Consider the following 22,762-nt stretch of genomic DNA (forward strand, 5'->3'; position numbering starts at 1 on the left):
AGAGCAGTGGCCTTGTAACCTGGAGGTCCCAGGTTCAAAACCAAGTCAATGCGCTAGTGCCCTTTGGTAAGGCTTTAATCCTCTTTACCAAGTACTACGGAGAGGACTTAGAGCCGTTGGTCCCCTGGTTGCTTAATTACAAGCATACAAATGCTTTTTTAGCAGTCAAATAAAACAAATAAACAACAAGCAATATTGTTATTTAGATTTATTCAGAGGGATTTGTTGATGTTTTTAGTATGCAGTTATGCAGTGCCATTGGTTTCCTTTCTATTTTCTAATTTTCTTAGGAACAAGACAGCTCTATTGACTGATGAGCGTGTGCGGATTATGAATGAGATCATCTCAGGAATGCGGATCATCAAGATTCATGCATGGGAATTCCCCTTTTCAGACCTGGTCAGAGAATCAAGAAGGTATTTACAGATATTTTAAATTATTAAATCAAATTTATCACATCAAAACATTTTGGAATAAAGCTATTATTAAATATTCACGAAAGTTTTGCATCACAATCATATCACAGCGCATATCATTGTTCATAAAGCAGACATAAACATCCATGATTAAACAGTAATTTGGGAGAAAAAAACAGCATTCTTTTCCCTGCTACTTTGAAAGCAAACTCTGATTGAATATTCATTTGATTGAAAGGCAGGAAATTCCATATGTCAGGGCCACTATGTATAATTGATTTATGTGCTATAGCAGTTTTCGGATTGGATAGGTGAAATTTATTTGACTGTCTGGTAGAATAAGAATGTAAGCTTTTGTTTTTCTTAAAAAGGTCAGTAATCTACCCATTCTTCTATCCATCCATCCCTTTATCCTTCCATGATTGTTTTCCTTCTATCATTTCATCTACATGTTCATCCATGTACTCTTCCATCCATCCTACCATACATTCTTTCATTCATCTTTCCATCTGTTCATCTATTCATCTTTATTAATTTATCTTCCATTAATCATCTATCCATTTATTCATCCGTCCATCTATCCATCCATTTATTCATCCATTCTTCCATATATTGCTTTTCATCCTTCTGGATCAGTGACAACTCATGGCTTTGTAACTTGCAATATCCTGTTTGAATCGTATAGGTACTGTAGTATTTATTTATTCAATCTGTAACAACAGATCAAAAAGAGAAAAAGAACATTTACTCCATTGTTTAAAGGTATTACAAAGTTTTGGGAAATTTTGAAAAATGGGTGGATAGTGATTCTTTACAATTTTGATATCTTTGGATGCCCCTGTGGAGGTATTAAAAGCACTAGAAATTTTAGCCCCTAAAACACTTCTGCTTTCGAGAAAAATTGAATAGAAAGATTTACCGGTGCTCCCGGTAAATTTTGATAAATTTCAAATAGCTCCTACGGCCGTACAGTGGTAGCTGCGACCATGAAAATCTCAGAATATGTAGTTGTGCTATATAATTTCCGAACAGGAATAGCTAATCGGCCGATTTTAGTCAAGAAACATTGTTTTACAGCTTAATTAATATCTTGACCTTGAGAGGGAGCTAATGTATACAACAAAGTATTTATTATTTACAATTTTATCACTTTAGAGTCGATTTCGACCGCGACAACGATCAGTGAATATTGTAGGTTCGCATATGCTTCCAATATGTTTATTTGAACCAAATTCACGACCACATACCAAAACTTTGTATTACCTTTAAACCATTGCCATGAACATGAACATATGACTAATATAACAGTTGTTTTGTTTGGAGATGAAATAGTAATATCTATCATCGTAAGAGTCATGCCCCAAATTGGTTTAGTTTAGTGCTTTAAAAGTACACATTCGTGAATCAATTTGACCTGACCTACTTAAATATTATTTATAATAAGTATTACAAATTCACCCTTTCATAGAAACTCAAAAAATGACCCCTGACCTTGTCAATTTGACTGTTCTCCAACCCAGAGTAGTTAAACTAACAGTAACAACAATTTCATTACTTTGACCAATTTCACCTTTCACATTACCTTAATGAGGTCATTTGACCAGTAAATATTCACCTTATGAATTAAGTCTGTTCATATCAATATTTCTGAAAAGATGTATCCATTTCTAGTTCCATCGACCATGCCAAGGGCAACTGAAATGCAATTTCAATTCGCATAAATTAGCTTCAAATGATGTGAAAAGCAATACCCAATATAAACAGCAGTTCATATAACATACATCCTCACATATGCCAGTTAACATGAAATGCACAAATGCAATTCCTATTCATATTACATTCAGCTTTGCTTGATATGCAAATTACCGGTAAGCTTCTCATCGATATCTGTATGTGTAACACCAACGCACACGCAAAGTGAAACTGCATACATCATGTATATAAATTAGTATTCTGTACCACCTGTTAAATAAGTCATATCTAGGGTTTATATTGTCCAAAGTTTGTTAGTTCTCATTCTCATAAACTAACTTTCTGGCAGGATATTGTGATTTTTCAGTTCGTTTTTCTGCATTCACAGACAGTAGAAAATGGGCTGCAAACATGGCTCAACCCATCTTGCTTGTAGTGCGATAAAATGGCGATGTCGTATAGCGAAAACAATACATTTACCATGCGAAGCGGCTTTCCAAATTCTTGAAGTACACTCATGTCTTGCACATAAATTACTGCGTCGTCCATTTAACAAAGAACAAGGAAAAGCAGGAAATTCTTATTACATGAAAATCAAGTCGCCTTCAATCAATCGCTAGGCGAAACATCCTTTCTTTCATCTACCTCTTCATCTTTCCTCTTGTCTTGTTATTTACCTGTTCATCCTTCCTTCCATCCTGTCTTCCATCCTGTCTTCCATTCATTCATCCGTCCGTCCGACCCCTTCAGGAAAGAAATGGCCAAAGTGATGCGCTCTACCCACCTGCGTACTTTCAACATCGCAGCCTTCAAATCTGCCACTGCTATCATCTCCTTCGCCACCTTCACCGCCTACGCCCTCACCGGTCACGTTCTCACGCCCAGCATCGTCTTTCTCGCCATCCCGCTCTTCAATGCCGTCCATCTCACGGTCGTTCTCTGCATACCCACCTGCATCATGTACGGCAGTGAGGGGCTCATTGCTGTGCGCAGAATACAGGTTAGAAATTTCTTATATTCTTATTTTCGAATTAGTGAATTAATTCACGAGCCTCCTGCAATTGTGTACCTCATTCTGCAGTTATTAAAACCTTTTCAGGACAATCATTCCATATTTTGTGATGTGACTCAATAATTTTTTATTCAGAGCCCCCCAAGAATATACCAGGGGGGTGTTTCACAAAGATCCTAAGTCGAACTTAACTCTAAGTTGGACTTTTTGTAGCCTTAAAATAAAATATATTCAAAAGCAAAAATTAAATTATTTTAGACTTTTCATAAATTCCACATCAAGAACATGAAATCTCCATGACAATAGAAATGAGAATGATTTGAATATTTTGTTTATCCTAATGAAGGAATTTCTTATGATGGAGGAATTGAAGACATTGAAGCATGCAGACTCCTTCTCCTCCATCTCGTCCGATGCTAACCTTCCCATCCCTGAGCAGATCGGAGAACCCCTGGAAGAATCTGAGACGAACGATAGAAGAAAAGATGAGGAGAGGACAGATACCATCGCCAGCAATGACGTTACTGTAGCGTTCCTCCCTAACGACAACAAGGAAAAAGATCAGCTGGTTGAAGATGGCCCAGATGGTCTAGCCATGAAGCATATGAATGATAACAGAGAGGAAGAGGAGAAAGAAGAAGAGAGGAGAAAAAGCAAAGAAGGATCAAATCGGGATGTTGATGGGGATGATGGGACTCCTGAACGTGAAGAAGATGATAATGACATCATTCTTAGGAACCTAGGAGGATCTTGGGATGCCAAAGTAAGCCAACTCAGCCAAAATGAAAATGATGGGATGAACTGTATCAAAAATCTGTCCCCATCGTACAAAACAGTTTGCAATTTTATGATCCAATTGGCTTGAAGTCCTCAAATCAGTTACAAAGTTACAATGGACTTTATTACAGGAAATGTTCATTGGTTGGAGTAATAATATGTAGTTAAGGCTTCTACCAACCTATTAGTAGGCATACTATTGTCTACTCCTGTGGACTTTCTCAAGCCGAGTGATTCTTCACACAGTTTATTGCTGTCTGCTGCCTCAAGATCTCTGGAGCAAAGATATGTGATAGGGAATAACTAGAGTCCACAAAGGATTAATCCTTTTGATCCAGATGGAGTCTTTCACAAAGTATATAATTGACCATTTTATGTGAACCAGGTGGGTGTTTCACAAAGACTAAGATCGACTTTGAGTCGGACTTAACTATGCCAGGCCATTCATGCCACTGGTTGCCCTCACCATTAGGCACTCAATCATGATCTTTAGATAAAACTTTTTCCTTCAATAATGAACTATAAAAAAATGTAAATTCTGTAGATTCGTGACCACTATTTGTACGTCTCTTGAGAAACTAATGCCAGGAATGGTTAGAGGAACTAGTGGCATGAAAGACCTGCCATAGTTAAGTTCAACTTAAAGTCGATCTTAGTCTTTGTGAAACACTCCCCAGGAGATGCATTTGATATCTTAAACCCAAAATTATAGTAATTTCATGCCAGTCCTGAGACCCTCAATGTAAGCTTACAGGATAAGATTTTTAAAAGTCTTTGACATATACTTTATAGGTTGAATTGTGTGTATCTTCCAAAATGTCAGAGGAAAAAACATGAAATAGGCTAAGAAAAAGAAAGATTTTATCATCTATGATTATCCATTTCCATCACTCTGTAGCATAAGCACACAATAAAGCAAAAAAACTTGTTAAACTTGTCGTAATTTGCTACAAAGTGCAAGTCCTCAAAAAAAATATAAATACTTGTCGTAGGGCATAAGCACACAGGAAGGTAAAAACCGTGTTCAACTTGTCTTAATTTGCTAAAAATTGCAAGTCTTCATAAAGAAATGTATGTTTGTGTTTTCCCTTTTCTCTGTCCTGGCATGATGCAGAGTGTTGATGACAAAGTTGGTTTCACTCTGAAGAACATTGATTTTTCTCTGCGAGCTGGACAGCTTGTAGCCATCATTGGGCCTGTGGGTAGTGGCAAGGTGAGATTTACAATCAGTTTCTTCTTCATCTTCATAGTCTTCATTTGATCGGTATAGTTGAATTGAACAATTTTTCTGTTTACACAGTCAAATTTAATGTATACCTCGTGGGTCTTTCGCCAACAAATATTGGCAGGCTTCATTAGAAGACTGGTGATGAAGACTAGCTGCAGATTGGGATAACGCGGCCCAACAGCCCAGTCTTTTGATATCAAACAAAAGTACATAGAGGAAACAACCAAACAATCAAACAACACATAAAATATATGAGTTAAAAGTACATATACATGTAATTGATGTGTGAGTGTGCGCATTCACAGTGGGGGTCTGTTGGAGTTCAGGCCCATAGTGTTATATATCTTGTATGGATAACTCAGCTCGGTACACACCAACACATACCGATACGCAATTAGTTTAATTCACATTGGTATATTTGATGATTCAGATATGATTTATACTCGCACACCCAGTAACGTCCATCTTGTGGATAATCAGCAAGTCAACAAAACAGGACGTCAAAATGGATTACATATTGAAGCATACCTAAATTTCTGTGTATAAGACACTTTTTTCCTGAATTCGGGGGTGCGTGTTATTATTATTTTTTTTAAAGTGTTGATTTATGCCCCCTCCACCTGCACTGTGCCTCGCAGTGTCTCCCAGCTCGGTCATACAAGGTGTGTTGACTCACCACTCGCACCAATACAGTCATAGTAAGATACTGTAGGAGGTTATTTGAAGTGGCACAGTAAAACTAAACTAGATTATATAATCTGTAATCCAGGTTACAGAGTTGCAACAGTAATGTACTCTCACTATTTCTCACCTGGGTTATAGTGATGGCACAACATCGAACTGTAGGATCGAACTACAACAACACTACCTGTAAGGCCGGATTTCTGTTTGGACTTATAGGAAAATTTGTCTGTCATCTTTAGTTTTAAAAATGTCATTGTTACTATTATTTGCGACAAGTTCACGAGAACAAATCGGCGCCTTCAACTGCACCTTGCAGTAAAATAAAGGTCCTTTCCCGCGTGCGTTTTGAACATGGATCTGGCGTGCTGCCTATAGAGTCGGCAAAAAATGAAAAAATAGGGGTGCATCTTATACACAGAGATTTTCCGTATACATATGGATAATATAAGTGATATCGATAATAACAATAACATAACACATAGTATTTTTTCATGATTAACATTTATTTGTCAAGCACTACATACCTTGTGTGCTGTGAATGAGCATATGATACCATTCTTTTTCTCCCACCAGTCTTCCCTTCTCATGGCTATGATGAATGAGCTCCCAACACAGACTGGTGATGTTATTGTCAGTGGTAAAATAGCCTATACAGCACAGCAGCCATGGGTATTCTCTGGCACGCTAAGGGATAACATTCTCTTCGGCAAGAAGCTTGACCCAGACAAATACAAGGAGACCCTGAAAGTTTGTGCGCTCAAAATGGTGAGGGGTCGCTCTGAAATTTTAAAGTTCATTTTCAAAATTTTCTGTAGCAGACATGCGTTCGTGAGACAAATTGCATCTATACTGTACTTCATTTGATTACATATTTAGGTTTAAGAAATCACGGAAGCTTGTGATAGAAACGGAGATACATTGGAAAAAAAACTATTAAAGCACAAAACCTTATGACAGAGATCAATCTGCAATATCTGTTTTGTTGAACCGTAAATGAATAGCAACGGCACACAACAAAAGTTGTGAAATGCTTGCATATAAAAAGAACCAAAATTACATGATTTAAATATGTTACTGCTTCACTGTATAGGTGCAGTTTCATTGATATTTTATATCTGATATTTGTGGAAATGTATTCTGAGACCAATTCGATGTCTTACATGTAGTTTACTTTATATATATATATATATATATATCAAAGACTTATATGTATACATATAAGATGTTCAGTGTATGTTTATGTTATTCATGTTGTCAACAAAGTGACAATATGTGCTGTCGGAAGAACAGGATCTTACTAAATATTGAAACATCTTCTTGACTTCTTCACATCTATAGGACATTGAACTTTTACCTGATGGTGACCTCACGCTGGTCGGAGACAGGGGCATCACATTGAGTGGAGGTCAAAGGGCAAGGGTCAGCCTGGCCAGGGCTGTATACCGTGAGGCCGATGCTTACCTATTGGATGATCCTCTCAGTGCTGTGGATACAGCGGTCGGAAGGCATCTGTTTGATAAGTAAGAAATAGTTTCAGGTGCTCTGGCATCCGCCCCTGTATCGATTGCACTGGGCTGTATGCCATTAAAGAGGTTGGGTTAGGATTGCGGTTTAGGTTCAGTGCAAGTTTAGGGTTTGGTCAATGGGTTTACTGTTTGGTCTGTGGTTGAAGTTTATAATTTAGCTAGTGAAGGATATTGACTGCAGAACTGTTGCCATTGTTTGTTTTGGGGGTGATTTTTTTAATGACGATAGATGAATTAATCTCTGTCTTTCTCTTTCCTCCCAATTTACATTTTCTCTCCTGTCCTTTCTTTCTTTCTCTCTCTATTTCTCCTTTGGGTGTCTCTCTCTCTCTCTCTCTCTGTCTCTCTCCTCTATCTCCCTACCTTTATCCCTCTCTCTTTCTCTTCTACATTTGTAGATGCATCAAGGGTCATCTAAGAGACAAACTGGTTGTTCTCGTCACTCATCAGTTACAGTACCTGGATGCAGCAGACTGTATAGTAGTCCTCAAAGATGTAAATATATTTATTTTATTGCTGTCTTATAATTGTTGTAATTTTACAGTCCAATAGGCTTATCAAGTTTGAGACTCTGTTAGAATCATTCTCCTCATTTGATTGAATATATCTGCCTTCATTATTTGTTTTTGCTGAATTGTATATCCAAGTTTGCAGTTTAGTACGTATCTATTTATCTGCATAAAAGTGATATATTCACACTTTTATCATAATAATTGTTGTGAGATTGTTTCGATGACAATGATGATGATGAAGAAGATGATGATGACGATGATGATATACATGTACATTAGGGGAAAGTTAGGACAACACCTATTCTGAACCGCTCCAATCTGTGGTTTCCTTTGATGATTTTTTGTGACCAGGGTGAAATGGTAGCATGCGGAAGCTTCGAGGAGCTCCAGACCACCGGGATAGATTTCGCTGCTCTCCTCAAGGAGCATGAATCACTTAAGCAAGAAGACGTTGTCTCGAGGACCAGCTCAATTTATTCAATCCCCGGCGCTATTGCAACAGAGATCAATCCACTCGCTGATGATATCATTCTTGAGGTGGGTGTTCATCTTGCTGTGATATTCAAAAGTTGCTCCCAATATTCTTTGACAATTCTTGTTATTGTTTCAATCTAGTCATCGATATGATTTGGAGTATCTCTTTCTTGATTTTTCATTGCTACGTACTGTCACACTGTCACCTTCAGAAAGGTAATGATTATTTTATGTCATTTAAATATTTGACAGGCTGATGAGAAAGCAAGCAATAGACAAAAAGAGACCAAGTCTGAAGGCACAGTGACTTACAAGGTCTATGTGACATTCTTCAGGGCGGGGGCCGGTATTCTTGGATTCTCCATCTTCATGCTCTTCAATGTTAGCAGTCAGGTGGGTGAAGAAATACAGTGAAACCTGCGTATGAAGACCCATTTGTGACATTACTTTTGGCTTACATGTATATACATAGTTTATTAAAGGAAGGGTATTCTACTGACACTACTTCAGATACATGTACACTGCCATCTGCTACTCACAATGTTCTGATGTGTCGACAGCCGTGTCCCACAATGCATTACCAACTGCATGACGCACTCGTGATGATGCATGGGTACCGGGACCCGAAATTGCTTGATGTACGCCTTCACAGAAAGATGGCGCAATTGAAAATATGTTACAGCATTGGGAGCGATATAGGTACAATACCCTGCCTGTAAGTCATTGCTTTTAAAATGCATTCTTTACTTCACAAAAGGTGAGATGCCAGTTAAATACAAATTCATATTAAAATTCATATTCTATTTCAAACTCAAATTAAAAGTCATTCTCAATTTCAAGCTCAAACTCAAATTTAAAGTCAGACTCAAATCTGTATTCAAATTGTTTAATGAAATGTAATCTTGACATAAATCTGTGAGTTCCCATCCACCTAAAGTTATATAACTTGGGCCCCATTTCATTTAACTTGTTATACCGGTAAGTAACAAAATTCAATAATTGTTATAACCTACTGAAATCGTTGAATTTGATTGGCTGTAAGCAAATTTGTTACAGAAATGTGAACCTTCAGTTGCTATAGATTTTTTAAATCATGAAACTGGGCCCCTAGACCTGATAGATCCCCACTGTAGAATTACACAAGGCAATGTATTGTTCTTTTCTCTAACCAGGCGTTCATGAACCTCACTGATTGGTGGTTAGCGCAATGGGCTTTCGCTGAGGAGACGGCGTGTGCTGAGTTACTCAATCGTTCATGCATAGTCGATACGGTCTTGCCGGTAAGTTGAGGACAAGGAAATATTACAGAGAATGTTGAGTTCTGGGAAAGGTTAAAAATAATCTCTTGTTCTTTCCATGTCAGTGTGGGAACATATCATAATGAGAATGACCCCATAAAAGAGTAGCTCTTCACCTTCCCTCATGTTCGATAGTAAAATAAATAGCTGAAAAGTTTGTACCAAACTTTCATGAAACATAAATGTGTAGTCCCATATACCTATTTGATGCCCCATTTGGAATGATTATGTTATCATGAAATGGGCAGTAAACATGAATATGGGGCCAAGTCAAAAGTGAAATGTTTCAAAATGCATAAAATTGTTATTGTCAATAGCATTTTTTTGGAGGATGAATTGTGTTTTCAAGAAAAACAATTGATGCATTTCGCATCATTTCAATTGTGACTTGGCCCTATTTTCAGGCGTACTGCACAGTCCATGTTTACATACGGTAATCATTACAAATGGGGCATTTTGTAAAGGGGAATAAAGAGGCTTTTCAATAATACCAACGTCAGATATTAATCATATAGTAACAAGGGAGATATCAATGCTCGAACTGTATTGCAGAACTTTTTTTGAAGACTTTATTATTTCTTCCATGATCATTTCAGAATAAGACGTTTGTAGTTGAGATGGATGTCGACCGGCCGTACTATATTCAAAACCTGGCCATCTTCCTCGGTCTCTTCATCCTCTTCTGCTTCATTCGTACCTATCATTTTTTCATCATTCTCGTCAACGCCGCCACCGTTCTGCACAATAGAATGTTTGAAGCTCTCATCAGGGCCCCGATGCAATTCTTTGATACAAACTCGATTGGTGAGAACAAGAGCGAGTAACCTAGACCTTAATTGGCATGGTTGGACAATTTAACAACAACAAAAGAAAGAAAGAAAAAAAGGAGAGTGGACAATGTGTGTATTTGGACTAGAAATGGCTTCATCTTTCTTTCAGAAACTAAAACCTTTCTAGATAGTGGCAAAATGGGGGACCACAATAGACAGGTGGTCTTTATAGAGAGGTGGCCACTAATATAGGTCTGACTGAACATTCAATTTAAAGTTAAGTTTCGTGGAAAGATATCTTATACCCAATCTGACAATGTTACAAAGCAATACGAGTCATGTAAATTATTACAATTTTACTTATGACAATTTTATGAAACTGAGGAGCGTAGAAGGGATTAATGACCTAAAAGCCACAGCTTACCATATAACTCTACTTGGCTACATCTCCTATTAAATAGTATTTTCGATAATATGTTCAAAATAACAAAGGATGTTCATCCTCATTACACAAGACATGCTAATGATTTATATATTCCATCGTTAAAATACCATACTTTACGTAGATCAGTTAAATATTCCGGAGTAATTAGTTGGAATGCAATACCTACCCATATAAAAATGTGCCCATCTGTTGCCTCATTTAAACGTAAATACAAGAACTATTTAATGAAGGAATTCCTATCGTATGTTTAATTTAATTAGCCTGTACTCATTTGTTTATTTATTTACTACCCATTGTTTTGTTTTTTTCTCTGTACTTTGTATTATTATCTGAGGACACTGGAGCCCAGCCTTTGAAAGGCCAATGGCCTCTGCTGGCTCCTCCATATTCTTTGTATTATTTATATTTATGTATTTGCTTATATGTATAATGTATTGTTAAATGTATTTTTATACGAGAAATGGAAATAAAAAAATGAACTAGAAGGCGTTAAAAAATGTATGTTCTTTTTTATTATGGTCTCAAGTGGTTATGTGTATATTAAAAATATTGTTAAAGTTGTATAAGAAATTGCATTGGTATACATGTATACGTGTCCCTTTCTACTGAGATTTAACATATTTTATTCACGCTTTGGTTTGTTTTTCAGGGCGTATATTAAATCGATTCTCAAAAGATATCGGTTTAATGGATGAGCAATTACCTATAACCTTTGCAGACTTCAATACAGTAAGTTCTATTATTCACAGGGAATACTTTCAGTACATCATACTAGTACATGTAAAGTAGTCATTTATCATGCAAAAAGATTTGTGTAAAAGTGATCTAAGATTTGTATTCTTAATTTAGTAAAATGTTGTACCATTTTCACCCTCAGTTTATGTGAAGACTGGCAGTACCTGGTAAAATAGAAGTTGATTTCCGGGAAGGCAAGATGTAAACTTTGTACTTGTACTGTCTTCAGCATTCACAGCATATATATATATATATTATAAACATGAATATGTAGGCTTCAAGGTGGGATAATCTATCCTTTGCCAGTACAATAGTGAGTTTGACTGTTTATACCACTCCACCACGACACCTCTGTCATCTTGCTTATGATTTATCTTACAGATATCATTTCATACTCTAGGAGTGATCATCGTTATCAGCATCTTCAACCCAATCGTCTTAATATTCATGGTGCCGCTGTGTGTAGCATTCACCCTCGTCAGACGATACTACCTCGCGTCATCAAGAGATATCAAGAGATTAGAAGGGATAAGTGAGTCCATTTTTCTGTCAGTTATTTGGTTAGTGTGTCAGTTTATTTTTCAGTCAATCGTAGCATCCACTCTATCCACTCTGCAAGTGTCATTACTTGACTTTTTTTCTCCCTCTCCCAGCTCATACATGTAGCTCCGTCTTTGGTCACCTCTTAAACCTTTCTGCAGGGGTTAGTCACCATCAGAGCCTTCAAGGTCCAAGAGGACTTCACCAAGAAGTTTGACATCCATCGGAACACCTGACAAGGACATGGTTCATTGTCCTCTCCATCTGTCTATTCTACACATATTATTTCATTTTGATTCAATGACATTTTCAATTATCTGACTCACTTTAAACTTTCCATAACTCTTCTCTCCCTCTCCCAGCTCGTAGTCCCGTCTTCAGCCACCTCTCGGCCTCTCTGCAGGGGTTAGTCACCATCAGAGCCTTCAAGGTCCAAGAGGACTTCACCAAGCAGTTCGACCTCCATCAGAACACCCACACCAGGACATGGTTTCTCTTTCTCACTTCCAACCGTTGGTTTGGGATCATGCTAGATTGGATGGCCATCACCTTCCTTGCCGTTGTAGCCTTTTTGTGCATCATCTTATCTGATTGTAAGTTGATTATTCAAATTCTATGAATACTTATATTTTTTCATTTCGTATCATATCCTTTTTTTCCCCGTTCTCAGATGCTCTCTCTTGATTGTCTTTTGCTTTAAACATTATTTTATTCCTTTACACACAGTGTACACAATTTCGTCTCCATGCCTTTTTATCTCACCTCTCTTTCCTTTTCCCTGTCCCTTTTTCTTCCCATTGTGGTCTCTCGCATCCTAATCTCCTCTGTGTTTGTTCTTTCTCCTCTTGTGCATTATGCTTGTTTTTCCTTCGCTACCTTTCTTCTCCTACAGTACATGGATCTCTTGTTACTTTCAGTTTTTACTCTCTTCAAATTTCTCTCATTACCATTTCTTTGTTCTTTGTTTTCCTAATCTCTACTGCTGCTGTTTTACTTTTACTTCTCTCTATTTCTACCAAACTATCTGCTATGTTATCTGGTTCTCTGTCGGTGTAACAAATGCTACTGGGCTTTGTTGTCTTTACCTGTATAATAATAATATTTAGCTTTTATATAGCGCTTAATACAAATGTCTCTAAGCGCTTTACAAATATACGTTTCCTGTTGACTTTGTTGTGCACATGTTTTGCTTTGTTAAAGCCCATCTGTACTAGCTTGGCCAGGAGGGATTAGACCACCCAGCATGGTCACTGGCAGGTGGCTATCTCATCAACTCAGCTCTCAATTAACATAAGAAAAAGAGGATCATGGGGGACCAACGGGCACCGCTTAGTCATTGTTTTCTATATAGAGGGAGCAAGTACATTTGTAGCTACAAGTAGTACAGTGGGGCAAACAGAGGGCAAACAAAAGGTATTCATGAAGCACATCTAGGACTTTGGCAGTTATTATTCTAATATGCTCAAAGTGGAACTTCTCCATGTGTAAAAGATCTGTGGATATTTGTACCATGTGCTATCTGACTGACTGACATGAGCGCTATACAACAACCCACTATTATTATTAATTATTATTGTACTTTTTTGTGTGTCCATGACTAATAATTTGAATAGAGTGTTTATCATATTGTACCGATGTACCAATATATTCTCTTCTTATCTCTTTTGTAGTATTTGAGTTGAACTCATCTCTGGTCGGTTTATCATTGACCTACTCTCTTCAGCTGATGGGTAAATTTCAGTGGGGCGTTAGACAAAGTGCAGAGGTAGAAAATTTGGTAAGCTTCTAAAGACAAAGACCACTTATGGTAATGCAATTGCATTGTGAAAGAAACGTTGTGGAATCAATTAGAAAAGGTTGATCATCTAGCATATAAGTATTGGTGTGTACTGCAAGGTTCTGGAATCATAATGATAAGACATTTGGCCCAGTCTTGGTAAAGTTACAAGCACTGTACACAGAAAGATGCATGCATATGGGACTACACGACACGTACACAATATCTATCAGGTACAAATAGATATAATAATTTACCAAATATATCAATTAGTAGGCGGTTTCTCTGCAAAATTTGTATCATATCACGTATTAGTCAAAACATATTCTTTCACATGATTGGTAATAAGAGCTTCCATTTCATTTTTTGAGAGGGGGGGGGGGGTGTTTCCAAAACTGATCTTTACCTTTAAATCTCCTTTAATCTTTAACATCCATGGTAACTTGTTGATCTTAATACTCACCTCTTTCTCATGCAACCCTGCCCTTTAAATCATGAAACATGTAAGTGTAGCATCCTCTCATACAACATGTACATGTGTGGCATGTGTATTGTACCTTAAGATGTTAACTGCATACTTTGTTTTGTGCTTTAGCTTATGTGATGATGATTTATAAAATGAATAGCTCATGTTTTGAAGCTTGTGCATGAGCGATAACATGTACAGTGTATGCACTGCAATTCAGTTAAGCCACAATGAGCCAGGATATTGAACTTGACAAGTCTTGTATTATTATCCGATTGAGACTCGAACCTGCATGCAGTGCATATACTAATGAATTCTCTTGTAAACATGGCTTGCAAGTATTTGTATATTATTCATTTTATGCACCCAAGTACATTCCATGGATATACAGATTCTGAGGGAAAAGCAAATTCTATGCTACTAAAATTGAAACCCAAAGCTGTACTTAAGCTTGGACTATAGTTAGATGATGGAAGAAGGCAGGTTGAAGTTTCCATTCTGTTAAACATTATTTAGTCTCACTTCTGGGTTTTATTGCATGACATATGTAGTAGACTATACAAACCCATGTGTCAAAGAGCGGGTCATAGAGTATTCCTATCGAGAAGAAGATCTACCGGATTGTCATTATTTTCATAGATAAAATTATTCATAGACATATATATGTATGCTTTCCTTATTTTATCAATGCTTAATTCTGTCTCTTGCTCAGATGTCCTTGATTAAGGGTGTTATACATTACTCCTCCCAGCTGAAGCCTAATTTCCTCTGGAAAATGAGAAAGAAGCAGAATGCCATGATTTCCACAAAAAAAATCATTCAGAGATAGAATTCCTTTACTTCAGAGAGGCGTATATTGTATACAATAAAAGTCTATTATTTTAATGTTTAACTCTCTCTCTCTCAGATGACCTCAACAGAGAGGGTCATAGAATACTCACAGCTGAAGCCAGAAGCTCCTCTGGAGAAGGAGAACAAACCTGATGCTGATTGGCCTAAGCATGGCATCATCACGTTTGAAGACGTCTCGGTCTCCTACAGCGATGATGGACCTCTAGTCCTCAAGAACCTCAGATGCTGTATACGAGCAGAGGAGAAGGTCAGTAAATCGAAAAACCTTTAATAGAAAGACCTCGTTCACATTTGATGCTGTAAACCACCTGGATAAGCCACAGCAGCAAAATTAAAACCATTTTTGTGAAGTAAATAAATGGCAAGTAATAACAAAGCCCTTGAGTGAACTCACTTGTCTGTGTGATACAGAAACGTGAAGCAATAAACCCTTTGTCCTTTTGCAGCAGCTTTTTTGTTTGTTTCTTTGTTCGTTTGTTTTATGTTTTTGTTTGGGTGGGTTGTTTTGTGTTTTTTTGCTGCCAGGGGTGGTTTAGCAAGTCATTTAGTACTGCTTAGGATCGACTAAATTCACACTCCCAATTTAAGTGAGTAGTATACCTGCATATTGTAAGAACTCTTTGAAAGATGTAGGTTTCAATCTTACCACAATTGTTTATTATCCTTGCTTTACTTTTGGAGTTAAACAGGTATTATCTAGACAATGATGACAATGATTCTGACAATGATTCTGGGTTCAAGATGGTGTTACGGTAGCGCACATCAAACGCCTAATGACAATTTTTCTTGGTGTATATGCGGTGTTAGATTAATATCAATCTTACACCTATGATTCCTTGTTTATGTTTAGTGTTAGGTTGGAATTGTTGACAGGACAGGAGCAGGTAAAAGTTCTCTCTATAACCACTATAACTATTATTTTTGGTTATGTTGGTATATAAATCAACTGACAACGTAACATCAATGATTATAATTCTTGGTTGTATGTTTCCAACCGTTATTTTGGTGTATATTTGGCAATAGGTTGGTATCGTCGGTAGGACGGGGGCAGGTAAAAGTTCTTTGATGGCTGCCCTCATGAGGTTGACGGAGCCCAAGGGAATCCTGAAGATCGACGGTGTCACCATCACAGAGATCGGTCTCCATTCCTTGAGGAAACGTATATCATTTATTCCCCAGGTGAGACAGTGTTGAGAGATTCTTGGTTTAAAGAAGGAAAGATCAATACATAATTGAAATTATGATTCATTAGTCAGTAAAGCGTCTGCTTGTTGACCCAAGGATCGTGGGTTTAAATCCAGCCCAGGCAGATGACTGAAGCCAGTGTTGTGTGTTACCGTGCCCCTTCCATGTTTCAAAGATGCAGACTGGGTTACAGTGGAAAACACTCTGTCCCTCATTTAAGATGTTAAATGGAGGCCTCGTGTAGAGGAGAGTCACCACCTGTGCATGTTAAGAACCCACTGCACTATTTGTGTAAGAGTAGGGGAAACCCCGGTGTAATTAATGGGTCACCTGCACATCTGTTATACCGATAGGAGAGCCTCGAGGGTCGACGGTGATTCAGTTCACTTTTCCCCTCCCAGGCACAGGTGATGCCAAATACTTGATAATAATAACATAATTTAAATTTAAAAAACAGAGTTGTTGATAATGCATAGCACCCCTTGATGCTAGTTCCAAAGTTAGAGCGTCAAGTACAAGTAGCCAAATGCAAATGTTGGTATTTTCTTATACAGGATGGCATTTTCTTTCTTACATTTATTATACATGTTTATTTACTCTTTCTTTTGAAAGAGAAAAATCATCATTTCATTCAGAGCTACTTACGATTATTTTGTCTACATTATTTTGATATACACATGTACACATAGCAGTACTGGGAATCACTACATGTATGTGAAGAAACTTTCAAGGTCATTGCCACGGAAACCATGTCCTTTTGATGTTTCTTAGGATCCTGTGTTATTTAGCGGAACCCTCAGGAAGAACCTAGACCCATTCAACCATCACACGGATGAGGATATGTGGAATGCATTGGAAGAGGTAGGATAGAAAGCTTTCACAATTTATTATTTCTTTATTTATTATTACCATACACAAGTTAGATTTCCAGTACAGATGAATTACAAGGAAACACATGACAATTGTGGATTTAACAAAGTAGCATTTGCACAATAAATCTACAAAAGCTTCGTGAGGTACATGATTGTATGAGAGCCAATTTCAAATTACAAGTACAGTCAAACTTGTCTATTGAGACCCGCCAAGGAAAACAGAGAGAGTGGTCACTGTAGACAGATGGCCATTCTAGTCAGGTTCTACAACACACATTTCTCTCTCTCTCTCTCTCTCTTTCTCTCTCTTTCTGTCTCTTTCTCTCTCTTTCTCTCTCTCTCTCTCTTTCTTTCTCTCTCTCTCTCTCTCGGGAGACAAAATACATGACTACTATAGACAGGTGGCCTTTCTAGACATGTTCTCAACACACATTTGTTTCCTGAGGGGGACAACATACATGTACATGACTATCATAGAGAGTTCCAATGGCCACTGAGATAGGTTTGATGGTATACAAACAGAACGAATACTTAACTTGTTGGTCATGTGTGATATTGACAACCACCCCCCCCCCCCCCCCCCCCCCCCCCCCCCCTCTACTCACTGTGACCAACTTTCCCCTCATAGAGTTAAGAAAAGATCACACTCTGTTGGGTTAGATGTCATAAGGGGCTACAATATACATATCGTCGCCTGGCTGACAGAAGGGCGTTAGCACTACATTGCCTCAAACTTTTATAAAATTTACATATTTCCAAAAAAGAATTGTGGACGTGTTCTACTATAACAATTCTATTAGTGTTTTAAGTTTTAAACCAATTTTCGGGACGGAAAGCAGTTTAATTATAAAACAAATTTTTAAATGCAAATAATTTGAAAAGTAGTTTTCGAGTCACTTGCGCGCTAACGCCCTTCTGCCAGCCGACGATATGTTTAGGACTACTCGTCCTTGAGGGTAGGTTTTTTTTGAGGGGTGGGGGGGGGGGGGGGGTTGTCATCATGCAGACATTAGTGTTGATTTTCCATCAAATTTCCTCACTATTTCATTTCATTCTATCTCAAGTAAATCACTTTTTAAACCTGATGATGAATCGTCCAGGTTCAACTCAAGCCTGTCGTGGAAGAAAACTCAGAGAAACTGGAGATGGCAATGTCCGAGGGAGGGACAAACTTCAGCGTCGGACAGAGGCAGCTGGTCTGCCTAGCGAGGGCGGTATTACATCGGAATAAGATCCTCATTGTAGACGAGGCCACTGCTAATGTAGACCCTAGGTGAATATACATCACAAAGACAATATGTCCTATTGTGCACATGTAATAATGATAATAACAATAAATATGTCTTCTTTTCCATTCACCTCATCAGTACAAAAATTGTTCTCCCTAAGGGCCCTGCAATCTTAATATTACTCCGGCTTTAGCCCTGGTACCTTGAGAAAGTGCTCAAGCATTCAAGAAATTTCTTCCTACCGGGTACCCATCTACTACACCTGGGTGGAGTGTGGCAAGCCTTAGATTCAGCAGAACAATTTGTTCAGAAAACTTTCCTCATCGGGGGTATCTCTTGAGGTCTTTGGGCGGTAATTGCATTTTGTATCATCTGCGGTTTGTAAAAAACACAATAGATTCTTGGCTGATCTGTATATCACAACTGTAATAGTTTGAATACCTGAATAGCTTCGCATTCCCCCTTGGTAACACTGAATTATATGTCTTGAATGTGTTCTATTTCCAGGACTGACCAGTTGGTTCAACTGACCATTAGGAAGAAGTTCAGGCAGTGTACCGTGCTGACCATTGCCCACAGACTCAATACCATCATGGATAGTGACCGTGTCTTGGTGAGTATTGTATTCTGCTCCAGACCAACGCCAGACCGACAACAGACTGACCCCCCAAAATTACAGTACCCCTTTGGCACAAAATAAGTCAGTTTGGAGTCAGTTTGGCTGTGTAGACCTCCCAACATTTGAATTTCAAAGTTCCTGTTACTTTGCGCAGCTCAGCAAAATTTGTGTCACATCGCGCCATGTCTAGCTTATCGAGAAATAATGATATGCGTCATGCAGCTACCCAACACACATCTTAATGTTGGGCACATTTACATGTGATTAAAGGTATTACAAAGTTTTGGTATGGGGTCATGAATTTGGTTCAAATTAACATAGTGGAAGGGTATGCATTCCTACAATATTCTTTGATCATTGTCGCGGTTGAAATCGAGTCTAAAATTATGAAATTAAAAATAATAAACTTCTCATGTGGTATAGCTCCCTCTCAAGGTCAAGATATTAATTAAGCTATAAAACTATGTTTTTTGACTAAAATCGACCGATAAGCTATTCCCATTTGGAAATTATATATCACAACTACATATTCTGAGATTTTCATGGTCGCAGCTACCATTGTACGGCCATAGGCGCTATTTTAAAATCTATCAACATTTACCGGGAGCACCGGTAAATTTTTATATTCAATTTTTCTTGAAAACAGAAGTGTTTTAGGGGCTAATTTTTTTAGTGCTTATAATACATCCACATGGGCATCCAAATATATCAAAATTGTAAAAATTCACTATCCACCCAATTTTCAAAATTTCCCAAAACTTTGTTATCTTTAAGGGATTGTTTGAAGAAGTTTCAAATTGGATTTTAAAACAATCCAGGGGAACCTGAATAAAAGAGAAGAAAAACAATGAAAAGAGTTAGACATGCAACAAAAACACTCCAGCATTTTTTCATCAGTGGCTTTCATACATGGTCCAAAGTAAAACAGAACTTGAAAACTTAACTTATTATCTGAATAAAAGGAAACAATACTCTGAAATTCATACCATCTTACAGCCTTTTCACACAGGGGTAAAATTCATCGTATCTAGAGCTGATTAGTTTAAAGTTGTTTAACTAACAGCTTTAAGGTAAATTTTCCCTTTGTGAACGTCGTTTATACAATGTTCGGACAGATACGAAGTGGTGATCTATTCCCCGGTCAGAGCAGGCTGCAGATATGCAGTCTGTATCTAGAGAGCACGATATTTTGTTTCTGAATGGATATACGTCCTTAACTGGGCAGAGCTAAGACCTCTACATCGTGAAGATATTGAAATTCTTCCAATGTCGACTTCCTCTTGCTACGTTTCTCAAGGTAGAAGTGAACATCCACTAGCAGCTCTTCAATGTCCACTGGCAGTGATTTTACAGCCTTTTCAGCTGATATGTTCATCAAATGGCATGCACAACCCACGTAGCTGTCTTCATGTGCTTGTTTCAGATGAAATGCTAACCCAGACTTTGTACCTTGCATGGCATTTGCATTGTCAGCACCAAATGACAAACAGTTGCTCCAGCTGATACCTCTTTTGGATAGTTCCAGATCCAGATCCAGTCTTTCAAAAATCTGGGCTACAGTAGACTGTTTAATCTCGACCATAGACATCAATGTGGTACAGACACGCCCGAGGGATTCAGCGAAATATTTCACAACCAGAGGGTACAGTTTGTGATCCCGCTCTCTGCATTTCTGCCTCTAGTTCGAACAAGCAACCTTGCCCTAGTTTGACCACAGCGATACTGCGCTTGGCCACACTGTCGGTCGGAAACATCTTTCGCAGAAGTGGCCCCACATGATTGGAGACATCTAGAGGCAAGTTATGCTCTATTAAAAACTCTGTCATGTACACCGCTTTATTTTTATTTTTCCGATTTTAGGTGCTGGACCAAGGTTGTATCATAGAGTTTGATGAACCCTATGTTCTTCTCAAGAATGGAAAGAGCCTATTTGGATCCATGGTGGTGGAGACAGGAAAGTCTGAGGCTGCCAAGCTCCTTGCAGTGGCCAGGGCCGGGTACTATGAGAGGAACCCCTCCAACCCGTATGACTTTGACATCAATGGTGACCTGAATGAGAGCTCTGCATGAAAGGGTCAAAGGACAGGAGGTCACAAAGTCATCACGAAGGTCACGAGGTCATTATTCATGATAAATATGAATGAGAAATGACTTTCCGTATGAAGATATGATCACGAGTTGATTTTTAGAAATTTTCGCAAAATGCCGCCTCGATGATGTCACGATAATCTGATGAACTTGCAAATGTTTCGGACATGTCTTATGACAAGGACCTATGACTGTGCCAAAATTGAAAGAAATTGACATTACCAAATCTGAGTAATCATCGGCACAAAAATGTGCGGAGAAATATATAAAAAGAAAGAAAGAAAATTCTGACGAAATCAATGGGTAGTCTATGACAGAGCACCTCAGTATACCTAAAGAGTGCCTTGATGATAAATATTCCCTTTTTCATTTAAATAAAGACAGCTAAAAGTACTTAACTTAATCAAAGAAAAGTTGCAATACCAATAACTGAAATGAATTTTGTACATTTTCTATATCCCATGTAATGTGCCAATGTTTGTTTTTGTATTTCTGTTTTCGTAAAATATGTCTGAATGTTATATCTTAATATTATGTTTGCAAAACAACAATGATCCGTGTCAAATGTACGTAAGGCAAATATTATGATAAAATTATGATATATTATGATAAAATAAAGCAAAATAACTTTTTTGGTAAAGAAATTGTTTATGTTAATGGTCTCATCTTTTTTCTCAGCAGAAGCTATTATTTATCATGTATGGAGAAAGCGTTATGAAATGGAGCAGGGAAAGAGTATCAGATAAAATTAAGTATTTAAACGCATTTTTAAACAGAAGGGAAAATAACAGCCTAAAAAAAAATCAGAATCATGGACAGCCCAGGGTTTCTACATTATATATGCCGTTCGCCATGCTCATGTTTATAGTGTGCTATTTTGCAATGCAGTTACAATTTGTATAGTTTTAAAGTAGATATTCATTGATTTTAAAAACTAACTTAATTTCATTATTGCAAAGTTGAAACTTTGATTCGACAAGGTTATCAAAATTCAATGCTTGGACACATTCGAAGTACTGATTATTATAAAATATAAAACGCTTAAATACAGCCCCGGCATAGCACCTGAAGAGCTCCCCGAACGCTGCTGAGATGTGTGAGATCACAGTATGGACACATTTTGCACAAGCAGACGATGTCCCATGACATCTCACACATTTTCAGTGCCTGTGTTTTCATCTTCTCTTGAGTTCTTTCTCTTACTTCACTACGGTCAGGCTAAATGTATAATCTATTGCCTCACTCTAAACCTCGCGCATGGTTTTATTTTGATGACAAATGCAGCGATACAAAAATAAAGGAATCTGTCGCTTGTAAACAAAATAAGAAGCCATTGAATATTCAGCTGCACACACCGCGGTATGTTCAGCGTTTCAAGAGGGAACAAATGCCGTCCTTAATATCATTCCGGGGGTTTTTCAATGTGAAAATCTGGTTTCTTTGATTGTTAATTAACCCCTATCCTGTGTATTTACAAGCAAAAGATTTTAGTTATCGGAATCGGATCATATCCCCTTTTGAATGGTTTAACATGCAATTACATTTATATACACTAAACTCATCAT

General features: G+C 37.7%; 1 protein-coding gene across 1 annotated transcript; it reads left to right on the forward strand.

Moving 5' to 3' along the window:
• Window positions 1-210: 210 nt before the first annotated feature.
• On the forward strand, window positions 211-21,829 carry LOC755624 (multidrug resistance-associated protein 4). Its single transcript, XM_030982190.1, has 21 exons — window positions 211-416; window positions 2,859-3,108; window positions 3,467-3,883; window positions 5,012-5,110; window positions 6,383-6,574; window positions 7,148-7,329; window positions 7,734-7,830; window positions 8,199-8,384; window positions 8,574-8,714; window positions 9,494-9,601; window positions 10,216-10,423; window positions 11,484-11,563; window positions 11,951-12,101; window positions 12,472-12,702; window positions 13,780-13,886; window positions 15,260-15,451; window positions 16,228-16,383; window positions 17,161-17,250; window positions 18,362-18,534; window positions 18,998-19,103; window positions 20,970-21,829. Exons 1-21 carry the CDS (start codon window positions 229-231, stop codon window positions 21,177-21,179), a joined length of 3,564 nt encoding a protein of 1,187 aa, XP_030838050.1. The 5' UTR covers window positions 211-228; the 3' UTR covers window positions 21,180-21,829.
• Window positions 21,830-22,762: the final 933 nt, after the last annotated feature.

The sequence above is a fragment of the Strongylocentrotus purpuratus genome, unplaced genomic scaffold (genome assembly GCF_000002235.5).
Source record: "Strongylocentrotus purpuratus isolate Spur 01 unplaced genomic scaffold, Spur_5.0 spur5_scaffold_12, whole genome shotgun sequence".
Classification (NCBI taxonomy): domain Eukaryota; kingdom Metazoa; phylum Echinodermata; class Echinoidea; order Camarodonta; family Strongylocentrotidae; genus Strongylocentrotus; species Strongylocentrotus purpuratus.

What these genes read in the sequence shown, in the direction of transcription:
- LOC755624 (XM_030982190.1), top strand. Translation starts at nt 229, where the DNA reads ATGTTTTTAGTATGCAGTTATGCAGTGCCATTGGTTTCCTTTCTATTT. An exon ending in CTGGTCAGAGAATCAAGAAG is followed by an intron (nt 417 to 2,858) that starts GTATTTACAGAT and finishes CGACCCCTTCAG; the next exon opens with GAAAGAAATGGCCAAAGTGA. An exon ending in GTATATCATTTATTCCCCAG is followed by an intron (nt 16,384 to 17,160) that starts GTGAGACAGTGT and finishes GATGTTTCTTAG; the next exon opens with GATCCTGTGTTATTTAGCGG.